This window comes from Myripristis murdjan, chromosome 16 (genome assembly GCF_902150065.1).
Source record: "Myripristis murdjan chromosome 16, fMyrMur1.1, whole genome shotgun sequence".
Taxonomy (NCBI): Eukaryota; Metazoa; Chordata; class Actinopteri; order Holocentriformes; family Holocentridae; genus Myripristis; species Myripristis murdjan.
The window spans coordinates 12,493,926-12,517,280 of NC_043995.1; the positions used below are offsets into that span (position 1 = coordinate 12,493,926).

Sequence of the window (23,355 nt, forward strand, 5' to 3'; positions counted from 1 at the left end):
ACAGTAATACATGTTTTTTGATGGATTGATGATATTTTCACACATGGACATTCACACTTCACAAGATTTGACTAAAAACAAAAGGGTGTTTGGTTAAGCCAAGCAGGAGCAAGTGCATGCAGGTGTTTGTGTGTGCCTGCACCTTGCTGTATGAAGGTTTCTGCTTGCATGAGTGTGTGCATACTGTATGAATTCTGGTAACCATAACAGCAGCCCTGCCACCCTGCGTTTGCTCTGCATTATTAGAGCAGTTCATTGCTCCTGGGGGTCGCCAGATGCGGTGCAGAAAGCGTGTAACATGTTTATGATGGCTCTCTGAACATGTCACGGTGAGTTCATAACCCGTGTGCGTGTGGTCAATTTGCCTTCCATCCCAGCCTGCCATCAGCAGAGCAGCAGCACTGAGCCAGTGAAGTCATCAAGTAGTTAAAATGGAGCCATAAAGAACACAGCGAGCTCCACTCATGATGTCACTGCTTTGGTAGTCTGCAAAGCAACCCAGCTCTGAGCGGGTGTCCGTCCTGCAAGGGTGTGTGTGTGGGTGTGTGTGTGTGTGTGTGTGTGTGTGTGTGTGTGTGTGTATTAGGACAATGGGTGGAGTGTGACACGATTACTGTGAAAAACAAAACACTTGACCTCCTACAACAGCAGCAGAAATGCTGTTTGAGTGACAGGATCAAGCATGTAGATGCACATGCGCACAAGTGTATGCATAAGTTTGTCCTTGTGTGTGTTTGCAGTCCACCTGGTGCTCTGCTGAGCCAACAAAGCCCAGAGGGCCAGGTAGACTGGAGCCAGGCCCTGGGGAGCCATCGCTCTTACACGGAGCTGTTCACCTCATTGGTAGTTTATGTGCTGTAGCAACGACCTGTTAGCGCCAACACACACCGCCCTCCTCCCTGCTCCTCCTCACTGCCCCCAATAAAACACAAACTCACTGCAGAGGCCTAAACCACCTGTGTGTGCATGTGGCTGCACGTAAATGTTCATATGCATATGCACGATAAGGCATGTGTGAGTGTATGTGTGTGGACGTCAGAGGCCTTTCAGCAGCTCTGTCCCGGGCCCCTAACTACTGAAGGCCTGGCCTAATAAACACTTGGCGCCTGCCTGGGGCTGAGAGCAGTGAGAGGGAGAGATCGTCCATCCACTGATTGATTTATGATGTTCCTGACACACTGACTTAAATTCACATGTGTTTATTAGAAAACTGCTGCCCACGGCCCCCTGGGCAAATGTGCAATGGGCCTCTGTGTTGAGCTGTACTGAATCAATTAGAGAGCTAGCAAGCTAACTAGCTTTAAGTCTCAAAAGCTCAGACTTTATGCTGCATTTTAGTTTGACATATTCAGTAATTGTGTGTGTGTGGCTAAAAATGTTTATATCTAAAAAAAAAAAAAAAAAGTTGCATTTATTATATTTTGTACAACAATAACAAAAATCATCTGTGTTATGTGGGTATCTAAGTTTTATAAAGGAGTAAATGTTGGCTTTTGTTATAAACAGGACTTCCAAATGACCAATCGCTTGATAGACAACTAAAGCAAAGGTTATGGGGTTCAGCTGGTATCTAAAATGTCTTGACGGTGCTCTTTGTGTCACCACATGCCACGTGCACACGCTCCACACCAACAACTGATTCACATTTTCCCCCCAAAGCTGTGAAAGTTTGAGAAGCCCTGTATCTGGGCTGTGAATTTCCTCCTCATGCTTGTCTATTCTAACTCACCGTATCCGGTCTGAGACACAAGTTCGGCTGCTCCCCCAATGGGCTTGGTGAAAACCCCCACGATGCCTTTCCCCACCCCAGAGATGACCCCTTTAGCCTTGCTGCCCGCTGAGCTCTGCAACTCCCAGGTCCTCTGGAAATTCTGCATGGGCTGATCCACGATGCCGGCTATCGCCCCTGTGAAAATAAAGACGTGTTTGTTCTTGACCAGCCTGCTTGGTTGAATAAACATCGCATAAGAAATATATGATGAAAACACGAAAGACATGCATATAATTCAATAGGCATCTTTTTTTGTTTGTTAAATGAGAAGCAGGCAGTCAGCTCTCCTTGTGAAATTTCACTTCAATTAGACATGGGAAAGCAAAAGGGTTATAGACACACAGTATTCAAAGTGCCATAAAGGGGAATCATGCAGTAATTCAGACATGGTCTTAACCCATCAGAAAATATTTGCCCATTTATTTTATGTATCACACAGATGCTGCGATCAGCACTGAGTACGTCTGAGGAATTATAATCCAGTGAAACCCAGAGAAAAGCAAGCAGCTGTTTGGGTTGAATGACAACATGCTCTGTCTGTCTTTGAGACTGATTTGAGACAGACTTGAGTTTTACTGCCCTCTGGGTGTTTATTGAGTCCCTGCTGTGCTGTCTCCACTTGCCTGTCTCATAGCGCTCTGTGTGTTTGTCCAACAGACAGTCTGTGTGTAATGCTGCTTTGAGTGGGTGCCAACGGATAGCAGAGGAAATGTGCTGGGGCAGCACATTCATTTGTATGTGTGTTTCTGACTGTGGAAAAAAAATCCATGTGAACTTCTGTGTATGTGTGCTATTTGGGTTGAATGTGTGGACCCCACTTGGTTGTCTACCGCCTCAGTTACATGTTAACCACCCCTCTGTCTGAGCATGCTAGAGTGTGTTTTCCTGTGCATATCCAGTAGCCTGATGTCAAGGCGCAAGAGATCAAGACCTGGGCTTGGCTCAAAAAAATGCATGTTTTGTTTATTATCACTTCAAAAGAAACATTACTTGGCTTATTACTCCCTGGGAGCAGTATCTAATTACACTACATGTTAAATCATGCTGTTCTTGACGCCAGAGACACTGTGATTATAAAATAATTTTAGAAACAAAGTGTCATCCAAACAAATAAACAAAACCCTCAATAAATAAAAAAAATCAGAGTACTGAGAATACTTCCAGGCAAAGAAAGCGTTTTTTTGCTCTTCCTCTTTATCCTTAAACAACAGAACAAAAGAAAACCATTCTTTCATTTCAGCTAGCTGAAATCCATTGAAGGGATGATGACTAATCATGAGAAAACTATCAGGGATCAGGGTGGATATTGTTTTTAGATAATATGACTTCAATCTGATATTAAGAGATGGCTACCTGTTTTTTTCATTGGTAGCTCTTACTGATGCTTAATTAGGTACTTTATTCTGTATTTGTTACATGGAAATGTAATTATGTTACTTGAATGTTTTATTGATTAGCACACCGCCCAACATTAATCTTGCCCAGTGTGTTTTTAGTTGTATGTAAAGGTGTGTATGTGTGTGTGTATGTGTGTGTGTTAATTTATATGTGTATAGTGTTTGTATAGTATAGTGTTAGTGCAAACTCATGTCAAGGTGAGAGAGCCTAAACCCTGACCTGTGTTTGAGTGTGTGTGTTGTGTGTGTGTGTGTGTGTGTGTGTGTGTGTGTGTGTGTGTGTGTGTGTGTATATGTAGCCCACATACCTAACAAGCTAATGCCGAGGCGCGACAGCCCCTGTCTCAGCCCGTCTCCGAGGCTCTCTGGTAGCTGTCGTCTCCACTCCTCCTGCCTGGTGTAGTGCTCCTCATCCAGAGACAGACGGTCCATGTTCCTGGCCAGACTGGTTGCCAGGTTAGTGATGGATGTCAGTGTGCCTGCAGGGAGACGTGCCATGTTCAGGTTCAATGTTCACAGCTCTAAATTATTTGATCAGCACTACAGGTCAGTGGAGAGGAGCGCTGGACGACAGTGTGACTCTCACGTTTGAATTAAACCAAAACTGAGGAAAAGAAACAAGTTGAGGACAAAATTTGCACTTCTTGCAATTTTTGAGATGCAGTGTCTCTGTTACCTTTTGAGATATGTTTGACGAAAGAGGTGGTCCCTCTGGACACCCCGCTGACGAAGGCTCCAGGCCCGCGCGTCAATCCCTCGTACGGCAGTCGGAAGAAGTCGGACACGCCGTTACCGATGCTCCGCACCAGACTGGCAGGGCTGCCCAGGATCTCCAGAGACCCCACCACCCAGCCTGAGACAGGGGAACAATATCAGGTTGGATGCTAATGTTCCTGTATAGCAATCACCATCAGCATCATTATTTAGTTTCAATTCAGAAGTTGTATTTTCTTCATTTCAAAGTTGTTTGTTGATTAGGAGAACGTGGCCTGTCACTGCTCATATGGTCAAATGCATCCATGTGTTGATAGGAGGACAGCACAGGTACAATAATGACTAGGGATTATCCAGTGAATTTCACACTCAAACACACATTCAGAATGAATGGTTCCCTCTATGTTGGCTTTAATGGAAAGACATGGTTTGCTTTTTTATTTTATTTTACTTCTTCAAGTTTTTTTGTTTTTTTTAAATCCACTTTTTGTACAATCCATAAGTTTACTAAAATGTTTATTAATTAGCTAGTTTTAGTTTTAGTCTAATGACCCTGATACACATGCATATATCTGTCGCACAAGCAAAAACTGTCACACTGATGAGATGATTGAAAGATTTTTATTCTAGAATAAAACAGTCACATACTTTTCCTCCTTGGAGACACAATCTGAATATGAGCCTCTGGAACAAACTGACCTTTTCTAGTCTGAATTTGTCAAAAGCAGAAGTGAGGCTCTCTGCAGATTTTTGCAAGTCAAACAGCACACAATTAGATTTTTTAAACTGCATTAACTCTTGCAATCCCACACACAGTGTAACACAAACACACACACACACACACACACACACACACACACACACACTCTCATGCATGCGCACACATATAATCCCCACTCCTGCATGAAATCATACATTTGCCACAGCTAGATTTACAGCCTCCTACTATCTCACCTCTCTCATTCCACCACAGAGTTCGCTTCAGATGGCACGGCTCATTGATATTTATGCGCTGACAATTGCATCACAAAATCAAATAGCCATTCCTCAAGACGCCAGAGTCCGCTCTGTTCTTATTCTCCATCAATTTTCACATGAGTGATGGGCTCTAATGGTAGGAAATCAGTTCCAGTGGGGCCTAGCGGTTGGTTCTGCTTTACATGGTCTTCCAGTTGTGGTTTTGGTAGAGCATAAAGCCCTGACAGGAGCTGATGTTTACAGGGCTGAGTCATTGTGACACACACACAGGAGTGTAGTTGTGTGTTGCACATGGAGTCTGTGTGTGTGTGTGTGTGTGTGTGTGTGTGCATGTGATGCAGCACATGCTAAAGCAAGTCAGTCCCTGAATGCAATTCTTCCTGGAGCCCCTTACTCCATGGTGATTCAGGTAGAGGGGAACACAGTGAAGTGACGCGTTGAAATACGAGCAGAAACGAAGGCTCTAACGAGAGACAGCGGGAAGGAAGCGTCTAGCCAGAACGGTGATTTCTGAGGTGGAAATGGCTCGGTTAAATCAGACCATGTGTGAAGGGTTTGACTAGACAGGAGGACAGTGCAGGAGAGAGGGATGGAGTCTGACTTAGTGGCCCTTCACAGATGAGCCATGATGTGCTGCTTTACACACAGTCTGAATCATGAGATAAAGTGAGTCAAAACCTTTGATCAAACAATAAAATGTGACACTGAGAGGATCTGGGATGTTTTAAACCTCCAGTGCTTTAGTTATTACCTCCAGAGACTAAACCTTGTTGTTAAGAAACTGACTTCTTGTAATTTCTGCCAGACGGCAGAACTAGTGGGTCCTGTCATTTGAGCTCTGGACTGAGTGAAGATCGATAGCTGAGCTTCCCACTTTAGCACACATCCTGTTATTCCATAATCCTAATGTTTTGTTTTTTTAATCTGGTTCTACTCTCCACGCAGTTGAGTGAGAATAATTTGGCAGCTCACACTGACTACCACGACATATAGCATGTTAGGTACATACTGTGAATCTGTGTCCCTGTGGTGTGAATACAGCATTATCGGTCTAGTGTGAATGCAGACAGCGCACGTGTGCTGGAAGGGCCATTTGCTGCAGGGTGTTAATGATGTGAAGGCAAGACCCTTGAGAGAGAAAGAAGCTGTTTGCCTCCGTTTCCTTCACACAGATGCTGCTTACCGGCTCTGAAGAGGGCTCCTGCAGCGTAGTGCATGGCCAAAGCGTGGACCAGCTGTCTGGCTGTGGTGCAGAGCGGGCCTCGCTCAAACAGGGAGAAGGAGAGGGGAGTGTGGTCAGAGGCGATGTAGAGTTTAAGGGAGGCGTGGATGCTGACCAGCAGGTTGACTGGCTGGATGGCCAGCCGCTGCATCCGCACAGGGTGGACCAGCGCCTGCACCGACTGAATCACCTGAATCACAGTGACAGTATATATGACAATATTTCTACACAGCACAGATATGAGCTTCTTTAAATTATGGTGAAGGCAAACAAAATCAGAATTATTATTAAAACAATCATTCAAAACAACCTTGATTCTGAACTATTCTGCTAACATGGAAAATCACAAGTTAAGCAAGCAAACTGATAGTCATATTGAATTGCATGGTAAATATAAAGTATGATAAAGGTATAATTTTCAAATAATGTTCCCTTATTTAATTTAAGGAGCACAATGCAATAATAAAAGAGTCGACTGAAGTGAGGACCCTTTAGACTCAACTGAGAAAAACAAGGAATAAGGACATTTATCAGGGAGTTGGTCCTACATGCTTATATCTTTTTTTGTCACCTAATTCTAAATGGTCCCCACTTTAATCAACCATTCTGTATAGTACACCTTTAACAGCACATTTTATATATATATATATATATATATATATATATATATAAATAGTACTTGCTTTTAATGATTTATTTAGACAAGATTCAAGAGTCACCGCGGGAAAAAAGGGCAACACTAAGCAACATTCAGCATAATTTATACCTGGATAAAAAACATTACACTATGAATACTGAACCTGTTCAGGGAGGGTGGGAGCTCCTCCTGGCTCTCTCCTCCTCTGGGACTCTGTTGTGGTTGGGGCCATGGCGCTGTCAGGGATGTAGGTGTGGAACAGGGTCTTAATGTAGTAAACAAATGTGTCCTCTAGATAGACTCTGGCAGGCTGGAGGTGGAAGTTGACCTGGGAGGAAAACACATAAGACCGGTGTGAGAACTGCTGTTTTACTGTTATGAAGGGAATATATGGACATGGACACACTGATCACCCTGGCAGAGTTTTACTGTCCAGCAGTGCTGCTGTTCTACATTGCCTGACTTTTTTGCCTCAAAGAGGCTGGCAAATATGTGGAAGTGATTTTGAATGTTTAAGGAAATTTGTCATTTTTGTCATTATTAAAAATTAATTATCATAAATTAGGCCTAATTACTGGCTGAATTTGTCCATTAGTATAACAAATGTGGGGTATTAAACGCAGTAACGACAACTAACAATTTCAACAGCAAAATGTACTACATAAAAACGTGAATGAGAAATATGAACTTTGAATTAACCAAAAATGTGTACAGTAACAAAATGACTGCAAAACATACTGAGACAAAAAAATGCAAACGAATGAAAGAGAGTAGAAACCAACCTGCTCCACAGTTTGTCCGTCCTCTGCCAGCGTCAGGCCCAGCTGGAGGAAGCAGGAGTGTTTAAACTGCTCCAGCGCCTCTAGAGAGTCGGTGGGGTTGGCATCGCTGCTCCACGGGCCCCCCACCTCGACGCCCCCTCTCTGTTCCTGGCACAGCAGCACAGGGAAGTGGAAGCTGGCTCGGTTGTACAGCTGGTTGTCCACTTGGAGACCCGAGCAGTGCAGCTCGATCAGAAAGGCGTCCGGGATGAGGGCGGAGACGGGCGCTGTGCCCTTACTGGGGTCGGACGCCAGGTCGGAGGGCAGGGAGGCGGGTGCTGGAGCCATGCTGAGGAGCAGCTTGGTCAAGGTAAGCCTCAGCAGCTCCACAGAACCAGAGGGGCTGGTGATGTCATCACTTAGTGACACACTGGCCTCACTGAGAAGGACTTTGAAGGCCAGCTTCTGATTGGAGGATCTGAAAAATGACATGAAATATTAATACTGTAGTAAAATGTAGTGAAATAAATAAGTCTGTGGTGCTTTTCACTGAAGCCTGTGATTACATGGGCTTTCATACAGTACATTTGCCAAATGCAAGGAAGCATCTTCTGGTATCTTCTGCATCATCTTCATAATCTAATGAGATGCAAGTTTATCTACAAAAACGCTGTCTTAACTGACCACATACATCATGGTATATGTCTTAACAGAAGAATTACTTTCAGTTATAGAAAGAGCATAACTGACTGATAGTATACTCATGTCACATGCATTTCCTACCATAAAAACAAATTGCTCTTAATAGAGGTCTTTGGCTGATGCCACTTGATGATATTTACTCATTATTTGATTATACTGATCTACTATTTTGCTAATGCATTTGGATTATGGTGATGTAATGGTACAGAAATGCAATGGCATGTACTACTGGGCAGGGATGACAACACAGACATGTTTTGTTGCCCTCCTGTGGTGAAACTGAGGCCTGCTTCTTCATGTCTGATACTTTAGCAGATCCACTCACTCACACATGCTGTCAGCAGAAACTGGACACTAATCTGAAATGATCAAGATAAACTAAGCACACTAGTAAGTCCTTTGAGAGGAGAAATGAAAACGTGTTTATGCTTTAGTAAGTCATGGTTTAAATATGTAGTAAATATATAACAAAGAAACAAGATTGTATCCATCTCTACCTGCTGTACTGGCTGAGCACAGAGTCCACGCTGCCCTCTGGTGCCAGGGACAGAACCAGGGTTCCTCTGTTGTACACCATGTCTACATAGAGACAGCCAAAGCCTGGCAGAAACACCACCTGGGAAGGAAATAAAGAAATAAGTATGTTCCTGGGGAAATATCCAGACCCAGTCAGAGTCACAGATTCAAGGTTCACTGGTTTTCAGATTCCATGATGTGTGTATGAGAGAAAGTCTATGTATGTATGACTTTGACCTCTGCAGCACCTGAGTCCTGAGTCTAGCCTGTCATGGTGCAGTGTGTGTGTGTGTGTGTGTGTGTGTGTGTGTGTGTGTTAGAGTATACATGTGTTGGACTTTGACCTGCACCTCTGCAGGTTGAGAGTGGCCAGCTCCTCCAGTGTCGACAGGAAGAAGATTCCTGCCGAGCTCTTTGCTAAGCAGTCATAACAAGACCGACCCTTGACCTTTCACCCCTACCACAGGGTCAGACTGAGACCCCACAGTAACTAGAGACACTAGACCACCGCAGCCTCAAGCCTGAACCTACAGGCCGCTAGACACAACAGCAAACATTACACACACCACTCCCTACAACCTTGCTAACCCCAAACACACTACACTATACCCGTCAAAACACACTGAAACATGTATGAGGCTAGCTACCTAACCTTGCTGGCACACACGAGCCTAAGCACACACTTAATTCGCCATAACAGTTGTTCTCAGCTAAGGTAACTGCATATGAAAACAAACTAATACACACACGCAGACACACACCCCCACTATTTAATTCTTTGTTGGGGTGACCTGGGCTGCCAAGCTGTGAGCACACATGAATGACAACATAATTGACTGGGAAAGTGACAATTTTTGTGGATACCCGAGTTGCCAGAGACAAGACATTAAGGTGACGCAGAGCACAGGAGGCATGTCAACAACTGAAGTTGAAAAGAATAAATGTTTATTGTCCGGCATGTTATGTAAATAGTTTGTTGCATGTTTCTATTTTCAGTCTTCAGATGTAACATATTTTTATTATTAGTCAAGCAATTAAAAAAAATCAGTGACATGGCTGATGGGTGCTTCTCTTCTTGCTGCAACCAGTGCAGCACAGAGCAGCACTGTGCTGCTTTAGTCAAATAGGGCAAAAGCCAACAAACAGTGTTTTTGTTACGGGGTCTGTTTTGTCATTAATCTGTGATGAAAAGCCTTTGAATGTGCAACAAGTAGAGATTACAAGGACATAGGAGTCCATGAGGAGTACTTGAAAATTTAATGAGTGAAGACTTTTGTTACCTTTTCTAAACTGACAAAATTGATGATAGGGAGGTGGAGTGTTACATTCCTACATTTCCCTCTTCAAATCTACCGGGTAACAAAGGGGGGCTTGTATACCAAAAGAGCGTGACATTCCCTTGCATCTAAGACAAACTCCTCCCCCACGTGTGCTTCTACCTGTGTGCCGGGGCAGTTGATGTCGATGGGGTCGGTCCAGTCGGTGCTGCTGTGATCTGAGGTGGTTTTTAGCAGGAGGGTGGGCAGCGCCTCTCTCTGCCTGCAGTCTGGGAAACAGGAGGCGTGGTGGTAGAGCTCATGGTGCACTGAGCAGTTGGGAGGCAGAGGACGGCAGTACACCTCAGTCCTCGGGGATTCTGAAAAGAGGAGGAAATTGTAGATGTAGTAAATTGTGAGCTTGGTGGAGTTTGGTTCTGAGATATTGAGCAAAATGGTCTGACATGGAATATACATGAGCATCGGCTGATACCAGACTGGTCTGGACCGATCTGGACCGGTCCAGGCTGGTCCACACCAGTAATTTTATAGACCCTGCACTCCTACCTCTGACGTTCTCTTTCAGCAGCAGTGGGATGGGACACTTGTTGTGGACGACCATCCGAGGACACGGGTCTTCATTCAGGGTGATGTATGTCACCCCAAGGTGTTCCTGATATGTCAGCACCAAGGCTCTGCAGCGAACAAATAAACACATAAATACAACAAACACATAAATAAAGAGACCACAGACAAGTCACACCCAATCAATACACATCATACACAGCTAGGAGCACACACACCCACATTCTGACATGTCAAATGTCACACTGCTGCAATGTCCGTCTCCCTGTCCCTGAAGTGCATTCATGGGCAGAGCCCTAATTGGAGCCAGGCATGGACACACTGCTACTCAGTGTCTGTGTGTGTGTGTGTGTGTGTGTATGTGTGTGTGTATGTGTGTGTCTTTTGGCCAGTGCAATATGTGTATTTGGGGTTGCATGCATGCACACACACAGTGGAGCAATGAAAGAACAAAACAAAAGTGTGTAGCTGTGAAAAAACACACAATATGAAAATTCACTTTTCTGCTCATGGGCCTAATTATGTGAACTGCCCCAGTGTTCTCTGTAATTGAAAGCTGTCCAAACAGTTTTGTACTGAGGCACCCAGATGCAGAGAAGCAGAGAAATAAAAGAAAGACAGAAAGAAGGAGGAAGAAAAAAGAAAAAAAAAATGAAAGGACACGAGACACACTCAGTGGGATCAAGTGAACAAGACAAACAGAGAGACTGACAGTGGAAATGATGAGGGCATTTCTCCCTGCGCTTCATCTCCAGTTTTTAACAAACTGTGACAAACTACAGCCCCTCTCAGCTTTGTGTCGGGTGCCAGCCGGGGTCGGGTGCCTTGCTCTGTACTGACTGTCGCAACCACTGAAACACAGATACTTGCTTCACCCACCTGCTGCTCACGCCGGCCCCGCCACCCAGCTCCCAAGGGACGGACACGCTTTGCCGGGGGAAGTCTGATCGGATGGGAGTGGGGAGGCTCCACGCCACGGGTCCAGCTGCTACCCCGCTGTCCGGCCTAGGGAATGAGCTGAAGAGCATGTGTCGGAGAGGAAGAGGCAACTCCACCTCACCCTGCATGCTGGTTCGGACGAGGTCCCAGCACGGCACAGAGCAGGGCCTGGCAGGGGAGTCCGGTTCTGATGGAGCAAGGCTGAACGCTGCTGTGTCTGGGATCTCATAGGGCTGTGGGAGAAGAAAGGACAGAAGATGGAAGGAGTGGAGAGGAAAAGAGTGGGGGGGTTATGACATGAAAAAGAAGAGGAGAAAATAAAAGCGAAGAGTAAAAGAAAGACAGGAAAAGCAAGAACAATGGAACAAAGGGAAATCAAGGATAAGACGGAAGAAATGGAATAGGAAAGGAAATGAAGGAAAGAAAAGAAACAGAATGAGAAGAAAGGGAAAAGAAAGCAAAGGAAGGAAAAGAAAAAGAAAAGGGAAAACAGGGAAATGAATGAGAGGAGAGGAAGGAAAAGGGGAGGAAAAGGACGCAGAAGGAAAGGGAAGGAAAGGAAAAGAAAACAAATGAAGCACAAGAAAAGAAAGGAAAGGGAAAAGGAGAGGAGAGGAAAGGAAGTCGAAGGGGAAGGAAAGGGAATGGGAAGGAGAGAGAAAGGGAAAGAAAGAACAAAGGGAAAGAGACAACAGCAGTGAAAGAGTGTAAACAAGATGAGAGAATATGAGGAGAGCAAATAAGAATAAAGAGAAAGTGGACAACAGCAGGGTCAGGAGAGGATAGATGGGACGAGAGAGGAAAGAGCATGCAAGTGGTTACAACAAAAAGATGGTAAATCACATTGTTGTTGTACTCTCCTCTTTCTCCCAGTGAGCTTAGTCTTAAATTGGTAGCAGAGAGGCCCTGCTGTGCTGGTTTAGCAGCCAGTGAGCAGCGAGTAGTTGAGCGCTACAGGGATTAGGCACTAAGCATGATGAATAGACCAACTAGAAAGACATTCCTGGCCTTGTTTGTGGTCTGTGTTATTGTTGAGCCCATCGCCTGCAATTTAGTTTTTTTAAGGTCTTTTTTTAAAGGTTTTTCAGTCAATTAGTGGCAACTGGCAAGCTCTGCCATCCTCCTTTAAGGGGATCTGAAGCCTCGTTAAATGACATCACTGCATTGTTGCTCTCTTAGGGGACAAGCAGCAGATGAAAGCGAGGAGGGAAACCTGCATCCAATTCAGAGTGTTTGTCTAATGTCCCTGTGAAGTGCCATTGCCACATGGTGAGAACGGTGGAGGCCGAGAGAGGGAGCAACATGATCTGATGGAAAACGGCTTGCTACATCCCCACACTGTGTAAGTATGTATGTGTGTATAGAACATACTGTTTGGTTGAGTGTGTATGTGTAAAGCCTCAAAAGCTTCAGCTGGCTGGGACAGACAAGAGGGAGAGGTACACACACACACAGTCATTACTGGCTATGAGGTGGCAGCGTGTAAACTAAAGGCCCAGGAATTACACTATTTCACGCTATTTTAGAGAGCTGGGGCTGCAGGAACAGTGCACTGTTAAGCTGGTGGGGGCTTAGGGACTGGGCAGGTGATGTCTGAAATTTTAGTCTGACACAGCCAGCACTTCTGCCTCATTATTTTTCTAGCACTATGTCAGCAGAAGAAAAAAACATTGGTGTTGTTTTTCATGTTCAAATGAATCATATTTTTTATTCTTTAAATAATCACAACAAAGGTTCAAAGCCCATTGGCTAATGAGTGTCATCTTGTGTGTATAAAAGCTACGCAAGTGTTTGACTGCCTCTGTTGCACCCGCGTGGGAAAAAATGAAAGTTCTTGGTAGTGATGTGAGGATTAAGTTGTTGGGGGTGGTGAATGGGTGGAAGGATAAACAGTAACACAATATACACTATATTGCCAAAAGTATTCGCTCGGCTGCCTTCACACACATATGAACATGAGTGACATCCCATTCTTAAACCATAGGATTTAATATGATGTGGGCCCATCCTTTGCAGCTAGAACAGCTTCAACTCTTCTAGGAAGGCTTTCCACAAGGTTGAGGAGAGTGTTTATGGGAATTTTTGACCATTCTTCCAGAAGTGCATTTGTGAGGTCAAACACTGATGTTGGACAAGAAGGCCTGGCTCGCAGTCTCCGCTCTAATTCATCCCAAAGGTGTTCTCTCGGGTTGAGGTCAGGACTCTGTGCAGGCCAGTCAAGTTCTTCCACACCAAACTCGCTTATCTATGTCTTTATGGACCTTGCTTTGTGCACTGGTGCACAGTCATGTTGGAACAGGAAGGGCCATCTCCAAACTGTTCCCACAAAGTTGGGAGCATGAAATTGTCCACAATGTCTTTGTATGCTGAAGCATTAAGAGTTCCTTTCACTGGAACTAAGGGGCCGAGCCCAACGTCCGAAAAACAACCCCACACCATAATCCCCCCTCCACCAAACTTTACACTTGGCACAATGCAGTCAGACAAGTACCGTTCTCTTGGCAACCACCAAACCCAGACTCGTCCATCAGATTGCCAGACAGAGAAGCGTGACTCGTCACTGCAGAGAACACATGTCCACTGCTCTAGAGTCCAGTGGCGGTGTGCTTTACACCGCTGCATCCGATGCTTTGCATTGTGCTTGGTGATGTAAGGCTTGGATGCAGCTGCTCGGCCATTGAAACCCATTCCATGAAGCTCTCTACGCACTGCTCTTGAGCTAATCTGAAGATCACATGAAGTTTAAAGGTCTCAAGCTATTGACTCTGCAGAAAGTTGGCGTCTTCTGCGCACTATGCGTCTCAGCATCCGCTGACCCCGCTCTGTGATTTTATGTGGCCTACCACTCCGTGGCTGAGTTGCTGTCGTTCCCAATCGCTTCTACTTTGTTATAGTACCACTAACAGTTGATTGTGGAATATTTAGTAGCGAGGAAGTTTCACAACTGGACTTACTGCACAGGTGGCATCCTATTACATTACTATTACAGCACCATGCTGGAATTCACTGAGCTCCTGAGAGCGACCCATTCTTTCACAAATGTTTGTAGAAGTAGTCTGCATGCCTAGGTGCTTGATTTTATACACCTGTGGTCATGGAAGTGATTGGAACACCTGAATTCAATGATTTGGATAGATGAGCGAATACTTTTGGCAATATAGTGTATATATTGTTTCTCTTTCTTTCACTTTGTAAACATGATTCATTTTGATTTATTCCCCTTGATTATCACTCAAGCACTTCATATTTATTATACTCTTTCTTCTCCTTGTTTTCATTTACTATAAAACAATTCTGTTTAAATAATTAAATCTTTCCTTTTGAGGTGAGTCATTTTTAACAGGATCATTGTTTTTTCTGCTGTTACAGGCACACTTTAAAATATTTTCTTCCTTCTTTTCATTTATTGTCTTCTCTTCTTGTACATTATCATTTTAGCTGTGAAAAATAAGTTTGATTTAGCTAAATAATCAGAGCTGACAGTTTACTCTTTGGTTAAGGGCAGTTTAATCTTTTCCCTTGTTGAAGTTCCTTTGAGTCAGACGAGTTACGTTTGCTTTGTGTGTCTCTATCTGTAAGAGTAAAATGTGACTTACTGTAACACTGAGTTCAGCGTAGAGACCTGAGAGCATATACATTGTGTGTGTGTATGTGTATGTGTGTTTGTGTTTGTGTGTATAGCATGTGTGTGTGAAAACGTGTTATATTTGTGTATTACCTGGTCATCTGCTCCTAGTGTGTGATCAGACAGCAGAGGTCTGTACTGTAAACTGTAAGGAGTGTTGTTGACGATAATTGTTCTGTCCTCTATCTGCAGGATCTGGATGCCGTGTCTCACCATAGATGACACGCAGAACTGACACAGCTACAGAAGAAACAGCAGACACGTGTGAGCCAAAGTCATTAAAGTATCAAGAGTTTTTTAAGTGCTCTTCAAATGTTTTCATTATTTGCTTCGTTGCAATACTATGGATAGACATCCATGTGGTGAAAAATAGAACAAACAAAATCTGATCTTTGAGGATTTAACCACACATTTAATCATATTTGTAAGAAAAAAAATCTTCAAAATACTGTAAACAGCTTTCATCAGACTTCAAAGTGAGAAAGTGAATGGCAGTCCAAAGGCATGCATGCAAAGTCAAACTTTATGCCTAGTCTTAAAGCTGAAATTTGGCCTCCCACTGTCATGGGAAAAAAAAAAAAAACAATAATGTTCCCAGTAACCTACATCAAGCTGCACAGTGCTGCAAAATGTATTCAGAGTTCCCAACATGGCTGAGATGTAAAATTCCCTGACTTTTCCATGACTTTCCAGTACTACACTGAAGCGATTCCATGGCCTTAATATTGTATTCCTTTCTCATTTGTTGATGTTGTTTTTTTGGGTCAGAAAATTTCTAAAGGGATAAACAGTCTGGTTTCAACTAGAGTTGGGCTTGCTGTAGAGACGTGGTCATACAATGTGGACAAACAACTAAAAACCACCACCTAAAGCAATAAATGTGCCAAACAAGTTCTGAAATGCAGTCTGGTATATTCCTGTCAACTGACCTATCTGAAAAAAATCCCTAATATTCCTTGAACTCCCTGGAGAAATAAATCAAAATTTTTTTTTACCTCTCCTGTCTGCAATAAAAATAATGCTCCAAAATTTAAGAACTGTACATTATACATTAAGGTTTAACATTTAATGTCTTGCTGACCTTCTGTTTTCCAGGAAAGGCTCCCAGAGTGATGTCGGCCTCCACGTAGCCCTCCTCGTCCAGAGTGACCACCTCCGAACCTGAGCCCTCCTTCCAGCGAGGAGAGGTCAGGTCGTGGACTAACTTCAGTGCTGTGGACTTGTGGACGGTGTTGGTGTGGGCCCAGTAGATACCTATCTGGAAGGCTTCCTGGATGGTGGGGTAAAGGTAGCCAGGGGTAGAGGAGGGAAGTAGAGAGAGGGTGAGATGTGGGGAGGCAGAGGGTGCAAATCAATCAGCCAGTAATGTCTGCCAGGATTTACATTTCAACTTGACTGTATTTGTTTAAGTTTCAGAAATAGTCACATATTGTCAATTTTCTTTGTGGTTTAAATTGTTTACCCCATAACATCTAAGACAGTGTTGGTTAGTAAAGAATGTATGCCTTCTACTATTGATGGTGTTGTCAGGAAAACATCACTTTAGTGCCTCACATCACACACACTTGACTGACACACTGATTATACATTTGGCCACTGGAGGCCCATAAGATCATGAAACACGCTGATCAAAGCTCAATTCTTCTCTAATACAGCCACCAGCTCTGACAGATGCAGCTGAAGCCAAGCCCTCTCTCCACTTGCTGCTGCCAAATAAATAGGATGGTGCTATGGAAACAATGATTTATTTCTTTTTATTTCACAGGCTATTACACATTTACAACTTTTTGTTTTGTTTCTTTTTGATGAAGCATATCATCTCTTTTTCTTTGAAACACTGGCTTCGCACTGGGCTTAGTGAAAGATCTGAACGTGTGTGTGTGTGTGTGTGTGTGTGTGTTATGATCCACAGAGGCAAAACCATCTGCAGATAAGTGACAACCTAGTAAAAAGATATGTCTACAGTATATGGTGACAGAACTGGGCAGTGAATAAAGAATTAGGCAGGTGGGTTGCTGTAATGCAACTGGTGATTTGTGCATATTAGTCAAGACTGAAATGAGGAAAGAGTTTGGTAACAAGGTATGTCTGGCATACAGACTTGTTTGATCTAAGGACAAAAGCACTATGCTGTCCATGCAAGTAAATGATGTGACTTTATTTTCACATTTTTTTTTTTAACACATCTTTCAAAAACAGAATCACAACTAGAATTAGTGTTACTGGGAAAGTAGATTTAGACATAAAATGATTTTGTCTTGGCTGGGTTGTCCATGTAGATCAAACTAAACATAAAACATGAAATTGTTACAAAATAAATAAATTAATGCATTTAGTATATTACAAAAAATGATAAGTGGGAATAGCAAGCATTGCCTTGAGGCAGTATATGGTGGTGTGCAGGCTTTATATATAACAGCGGCAAACCAGAGGACACATTTTGACAGCTCCATACCTTGAAGTTCGGTGGTACAATAACCTTTCCAGCTGGTATCTGCAGCACGATGGTCTCTCCCTCAAACAGCCAGAGGTCCCAGTGGGAGTGGTTGGCCAGTAACGCCCATGGGAGCAGCTCCACCAGCAGGGTGTTCAGGCCGGACTTCCAGCAAGACAACTTCACCTGCATGGGACTGTCCCACTGGGCAAGGGGCTCCACTATGAACCTTTGTAGAGCAAACGCAGTATTACGAAAATTATCAGACATAAGACAACTGAAACAGACAAAGCCACAAGACTGACAGTAATCCAGTCAGCGAAATGTAACATTAGCCATTTGGTGGACATCTATCCACTCTATCTTATCAATGTGCCCTAAAGCATCATGAGTACATACATCTTAAGCATACGTAGCCCAAATAATATTCAAACCCCAAAGCCTGGTAGTGTTAGTGCCTCGCTTTACCTTGTGAGTGACACCAGACTATAGGCAAGAAGGCAGGGATGCAGTAAAATTCTCTATTGTGCTGCGCTTGTTTTTCATTTAGGCCAGTGCAGTAAGGCCATACTTCACCACAGACACATATTCACAATTACATGTATATGTAAACACACAAACACCCAGCTATCTATAATTCAGTACTGATAAACAATCACAAATGTCAGATGGGTTTGCTATTGAACCCAAGTATGCACCGTCACCAAGATTAAGATCGTCATATCTCCCTAACCCTAACCCTTCTAAACAAAAAGACAGCAGCACGCAGCTTTAAACAGGCATCTAAATGTGCCATGATATGTAAACAAATCATTCTCCTGCCAGCTATATGGTACAGACCATTAACACACTGGCAACAGTCATCCAGGCCATGCAAATCCACAGACAGGAACTGTTTGCAAACATGTTATGCAACACAAACAGATTCAGAGAACAGTCAGCATCTGGCAACACACATGGGCATGTGAGGACAGAGACAAATAGGCAGACAGACAGAAACACACAACCATTTTTCCACCAATCCACTGACACCACAGTCATTTCACGGCAATCATGGTCTTGTGAACCCTAAACAGTGGCGAGCACCAGAGAAGAGCCAAACAAACAGCTCACTCAGACTTACTGTGAAGTCCAAAGCCATCAAAGATGTCCCACTCTTACCTCCGCCCCGAGGCCAGCTTGACTCACATTAACTTACCTAAGACTCTTTGCTGGAAAACTGATTAAAAAAAAGCACTGTTGATAGTTGTTTTTTTACCATTAGCTGGTGTGTGTATAGTTGAAAAAGTGGACTGACCTTGAGGCTGATGGCAGCAGAGTGCAGGGGTCATAAATCACATAATGGAGCTCAAAAAAGACAATTGAGAAAAATGTGCTCAGCAGCTTCTGTCAGGGCCTGCCAATGCCGGGGTTCAGAGTTTCACAAGTGTGAATTCTGACCGCTGCAGTGCTCTGAACAAATACACACACACACACACACACACACTGCCAACAGCTTGAGCTCACTCAAACCCCAACCACTACACGATGTTTGTTTAATGATTGTGGAGGTGCCTCTCTGCCATTAAAATCCCAACAGAGAAAGAAAAATAACATTTACCACTTTCAACTTCCTCTGCCCCCTAAGACACAATATTTACACACTCCCTGCCAGTTGGTTTGGTTTCCCCCCGTGCCAGGAAGCTTTGGACCCTCTTTCTAAACAGCAAACTGTATCACCGTTATCAACATTAAGGAAAAATATACTAATTAAACTGTGGCTTTTTCTTGCTCTCCAAGTTCTGAGTGTGTTTAAAGATAGGAATCGGTGCTGCTAATCCACTGATCACGCCTTTTTAGCTTTTCCTCGTTCTGGTCCCCCTCCTCATTCTCCTTCACGTTAAGTAGCAGATTTTTGGGTCTCAGACAAAATGCCACTTTCCATGATGGGAAATGTGCATTGGCCTTGGACTTTTGTTTTGCAGGGCTGGATCACAGGGGAGAGGGAGAGAAGGAGAGAAGCCTGACTGACAGAGAAACCCAACACCAAACCGCCAGATAGCAACTCTCTGCTGGGACAGAGTGTATGTGTGTGTATGCGAGAGACTGAACACGATGTGTGTGTGATGTTGTAAGGTGAGAGATGTGTGTAGTGCAGGGATTTTGTGACAGAACGCTATGAATATGTGTGCACATGTGCTGGAGAACAATTTGTGTGTGTGTGTTTTAGTGTGTACAGAGAGCAGAGAAAGCAAGGCAACCACAACCAGACATATGGCCCATATGTCCAGCAGATCCACTGGGACTCTTTGTAACTGTGCCTCTAGGAGAGCATGTGGGTAAATGTTCTACCGCTGCTATCAAGATGTGATTGCTTTGTGACAAAAGATGGCTCCCAGAGTGACGTTTGTGGACAGATTCACATATGTGTACTGCTCTATATGGTACACACACACACACACACACACACATGCATATGCTCAGAAACCTGTGCCAAGTTTTAACCAAATGCAAGACTGTGTGACTTGTGTGAGAAAGTGGGACTGTGACAGTGATGGCCTAAATCTCTGGCCTGCGGGGGATGACAGTGGGATCCCGGCTAATGTCTGATGCATGGCTCGGCCTTGTCTTAGCAGCTAGCCATTTTATTATGTGAACAAAGAGTCAGCAATAAAAAGAAACCTCACTCATTAAAGGCTCTGTCTTGCACAGCTCCACACTTTTAGGGGGAATTCTGTATGAAGCTCGCTATTACCAAAACTTATGGGTGGGTCTTGATGCAATTTGAGTTATGAAGGAATAATGACCAATTTTACTGCTCACCATCAAAGTCTCATGATTGAGATGAAAAAGAATAATAAACGGTGATTAGAAGATTATGATGTGTCACGGTGGCTTGGGGAGCTGCAGCATCTACCATGCTCCCATGATATTGCGAGTTTGAAATTAGTTCACAACCCTGTGTCATTACTACAGAGTCCAGATTTTTTTCACACATGTATATTATATTAGATTGTGGTTAGGTGTGCCTAATAAAGCGGCCACTGATATATATACACATGAATATGAAACCACCATATTGAACACTGTATTGACAACAATCATGCACATTAAAGAATGATTTGAGGGGGGAAAAAAATCAACTGACAATGTGTGGATATTTGTCATACACCAACTTTTTGCCCTGATGATAACCACACACAGCAAGTGTGATGTAAAGATTCTCCAGGAATGAGTGGGATGCAAACATACTTATGTAAAAACTATATGACAGAAATGCAATAACAAACAAAATGCAGGTCAGTGCTGTACCTGTCTGAATCTTTGGTGGCGTAGGGCCAGGGCGACTCAGTGGAGTTCTTCGGGCCGTAAAATTCAGCCAGGATGTGCTCCAGGTTGTCCTTGGTCCCGGCCTTGTTCACTATCTGTTTGATCAGGCTGGTTGAGATTGGTACCGCACAATGGGAGGCATCTTCTTCTTCCCTGGTAAATGGAGCACAAACAAACATAAAAATCAATGTACTGTGGTGTCCTTTGGCAGAACTGACCGAAGTGCCATGCATGTTTACCTCTCCGTGCATGAAAATTAGACCAATTTTCCATGCACTGTGGATATTCCATTTGAGATATATATACGCCACAGCAGTGATTCCCAACCATGTGATATTGGGACCCAAGAGTATGCAGGTTTTCACTACAACATAGTACATGGTTGAGAACCGCTGCTCTACAGGACATAGCAGCCAATCTGGCTTTTGGCGAAAGTTACTTACTTGACTTAGTCTGCAACACATCCTTTTGCTTCACCATAAAACAAGACATCTCTTGACAGTTACTGACTATTGCCATTGTTCTGTCCAGTCAAATTAAACTGACCCCCAGTTTAACTCTTTGCCATTCCCCTGAAACCTCAGAGGAGGTTGGATATGCCCTTTGTTTTTTGTTGTTTTTTTCTTCAATGTCATGCAGTATCCCTTACAAACACTAATCACAATATCACAGAAAAGGCTCAGCAGCAGTAAATAATGCTAGTAGATACCTCAGCCTCAGACATTGGTCAATTATGGGTTTGCAACAATATGGGAAAAAAACAACTCCAAACAGTCTAATAGCCTCTTCTCCTTCTCTGTGCAGTATCCAGTTCCACTTGGCTAAAGCAGAGTGCCCCCCTTTCCCCTGGAGCAGTGGTTTATTAATAGAGCCCATTGTGCTATAAAAGGAACATAGGGGGTATTGGTTATAGATCTGGTGGGGAGACAGAGGAGAAGGACAATGTGTTGACAGGAAGCTTTTCATTCAGAGGAGTTCCTGAGGGGGGAAACTGGGAGAGGCTTCTGATTCTAGCCCTCTGTTTTCTAATGTGGTGGCCAATACGAGGAGAGGAGGATATAACGGTTCTGGTTAAGTCTTGTCTGTCTGTCTGTTGTGTTGCCGACCGCAGTTCTGCTCTCTACCTCGTCCATTAGAGCCCACAACTATGTGTAATTACAGGAAGGAAAGACGAGCTGTTGACCAGTGAACATTCAAGATTGGATCTGTCCTGGAGTTTTGGGGTTCGGTGTGTGTGTGTGTGTGTGTACGTAAGTGTATGTATGAAGGTACATTTAAAATAGTGGGCTGGGATGGAGTGGAAGGAGGGGGTGGACTGGGTAGAGGGGACAAGGGAAGGGGATATGTGAGTTTGTGTGGTGAAAAGCAGTTTAAGCAGGGGATGGAACGTAAACACAAGGAGCGTTGTGGTTGAAATCCAGACAGACAGACACTCCGTTTTTTTAGCTTTCTTTTTGTGCGCATGAAAAGGATTTATCTGCGACAACAGAGTCCAAATATATCCCCAGTCACTGTATGGCCACTGTGGTTCCTTTATGGCAGCTGAAATCAAAACAAACTTTGTGACCAGATATCTAAACACCAAACAGTTACAGCAAAAAATTCTCTCTGGGGGAGTCAATTACACCCAGCGTTTACTCTGTTTATTCAGATCACCACTAGTTGCTACCAAAGTGGTGATTTTTCTTGCAGGGATTCACATGAAACAGCACAAATTACAGATGTACAGATAACAAATACAGAAGGAAGGACAACAATACTGTATGTACATGTGGTACTTATTTCCCCTGACGCCACCAATACTAAAACATAAACACTTGTGACTGAAAGACACTTTGGATCACAGCATTTACCAATTAAATGTATGTGACATGACCCAAGAGATGCGGCAGGGATAATGATTATTGAAAATATAACGCTTACATGAATTAAAGATGCGTGGCATTTTTTATTTTTTGCAAGCAAATGTTGATGCAGCCAAACACTCAATGGATTCAGCTTACTGACACCGTAATAAACTCTTTGGCGAAACCTGATACATCAAACATTAAAATAGTTGCTTTTTGACAGTTGTTTTAGTGTTACAGTAGGCTAAGAGCTTCCTATGCACTGGATGATACGGTCAAGATGTCCAAGCGTGAGCACAGACTGACGAACTGAGACAGAATAACAGGCGTTGTGATGTATGTGACAGACTCTGCCCATGATGAAGTGGTGACTGTCACACTCACACTGACACAGGCAAACATAGCTAACCGAGACCATGACAGACACAGACCACACACAGACACAAGGGCACACATGCACATACGCAACTCATCCACCCACATAAACACATAACACACACATGGACACACATGCACCAACCTCTCTTCACACACACGCACGGTCAGATACGTAACTAAACTGGGGCCAAAAACCTGCTCACTGTCAGGGCCCCTATCTAAATGAGGTGTAATTATGGCCCAACCTGACATGTTGGAATGGGAGCTGTGCCTCAGTAGCTGCC

The 23,355-nt window shown here is 43.7% G+C and overlaps 1 protein-coding gene across 3 annotated transcripts in view; it reads right to left on the bottom strand.

The window, feature by feature from the left end:
- vps13b (vacuolar protein sorting 13 homolog B) overlaps nt 1–23,355 on the bottom strand; it is a 379,425-nt gene that overhangs the window by 4,185 nt on the left and 351,885 nt on the right. For all 3 annotated transcript variants that reach the window (XM_030071613.1, XM_030071615.1, XM_030071614.1), the window contains 14 exons: nt 20,829–20,999; nt 17,559–17,766; nt 16,185–16,373; nt 15,197–15,343; nt 11,419–11,711; nt 10,522–10,649; nt 10,138–10,334; nt 8,680–8,798; nt 7,502–7,958; nt 6,883–7,047; nt 6,044–6,272; nt 3,845–4,021; nt 3,477–3,647; nt 1,730–1,906 (listed from right to left, as the gene is read on the bottom strand). In XM_030071613.1, coding sequence (XP_029927473.1) covers nt 1,730–1,906; nt 3,477–3,647; nt 3,845–4,021; nt 6,044–6,272; nt 6,883–7,047; nt 7,502–7,958; nt 8,680–8,798; nt 10,138–10,334; nt 10,522–10,649; nt 11,419–11,711; nt 15,197–15,343; nt 16,185–16,373; nt 17,559–17,766; nt 20,829–20,999 — 2,828 coding nt within the window. The remainder of the gene's footprint in view (nt 1–1,729; nt 1,907–3,476; nt 3,648–3,844; nt 4,022–6,043; nt 6,273–6,882; nt 7,048–7,501; nt 7,959–8,679; nt 8,799–10,137; nt 10,335–10,521; nt 10,650–11,418; nt 11,712–15,196; nt 15,344–16,184; nt 16,374–17,558; nt 17,767–20,828; nt 21,000–23,355) is intronic.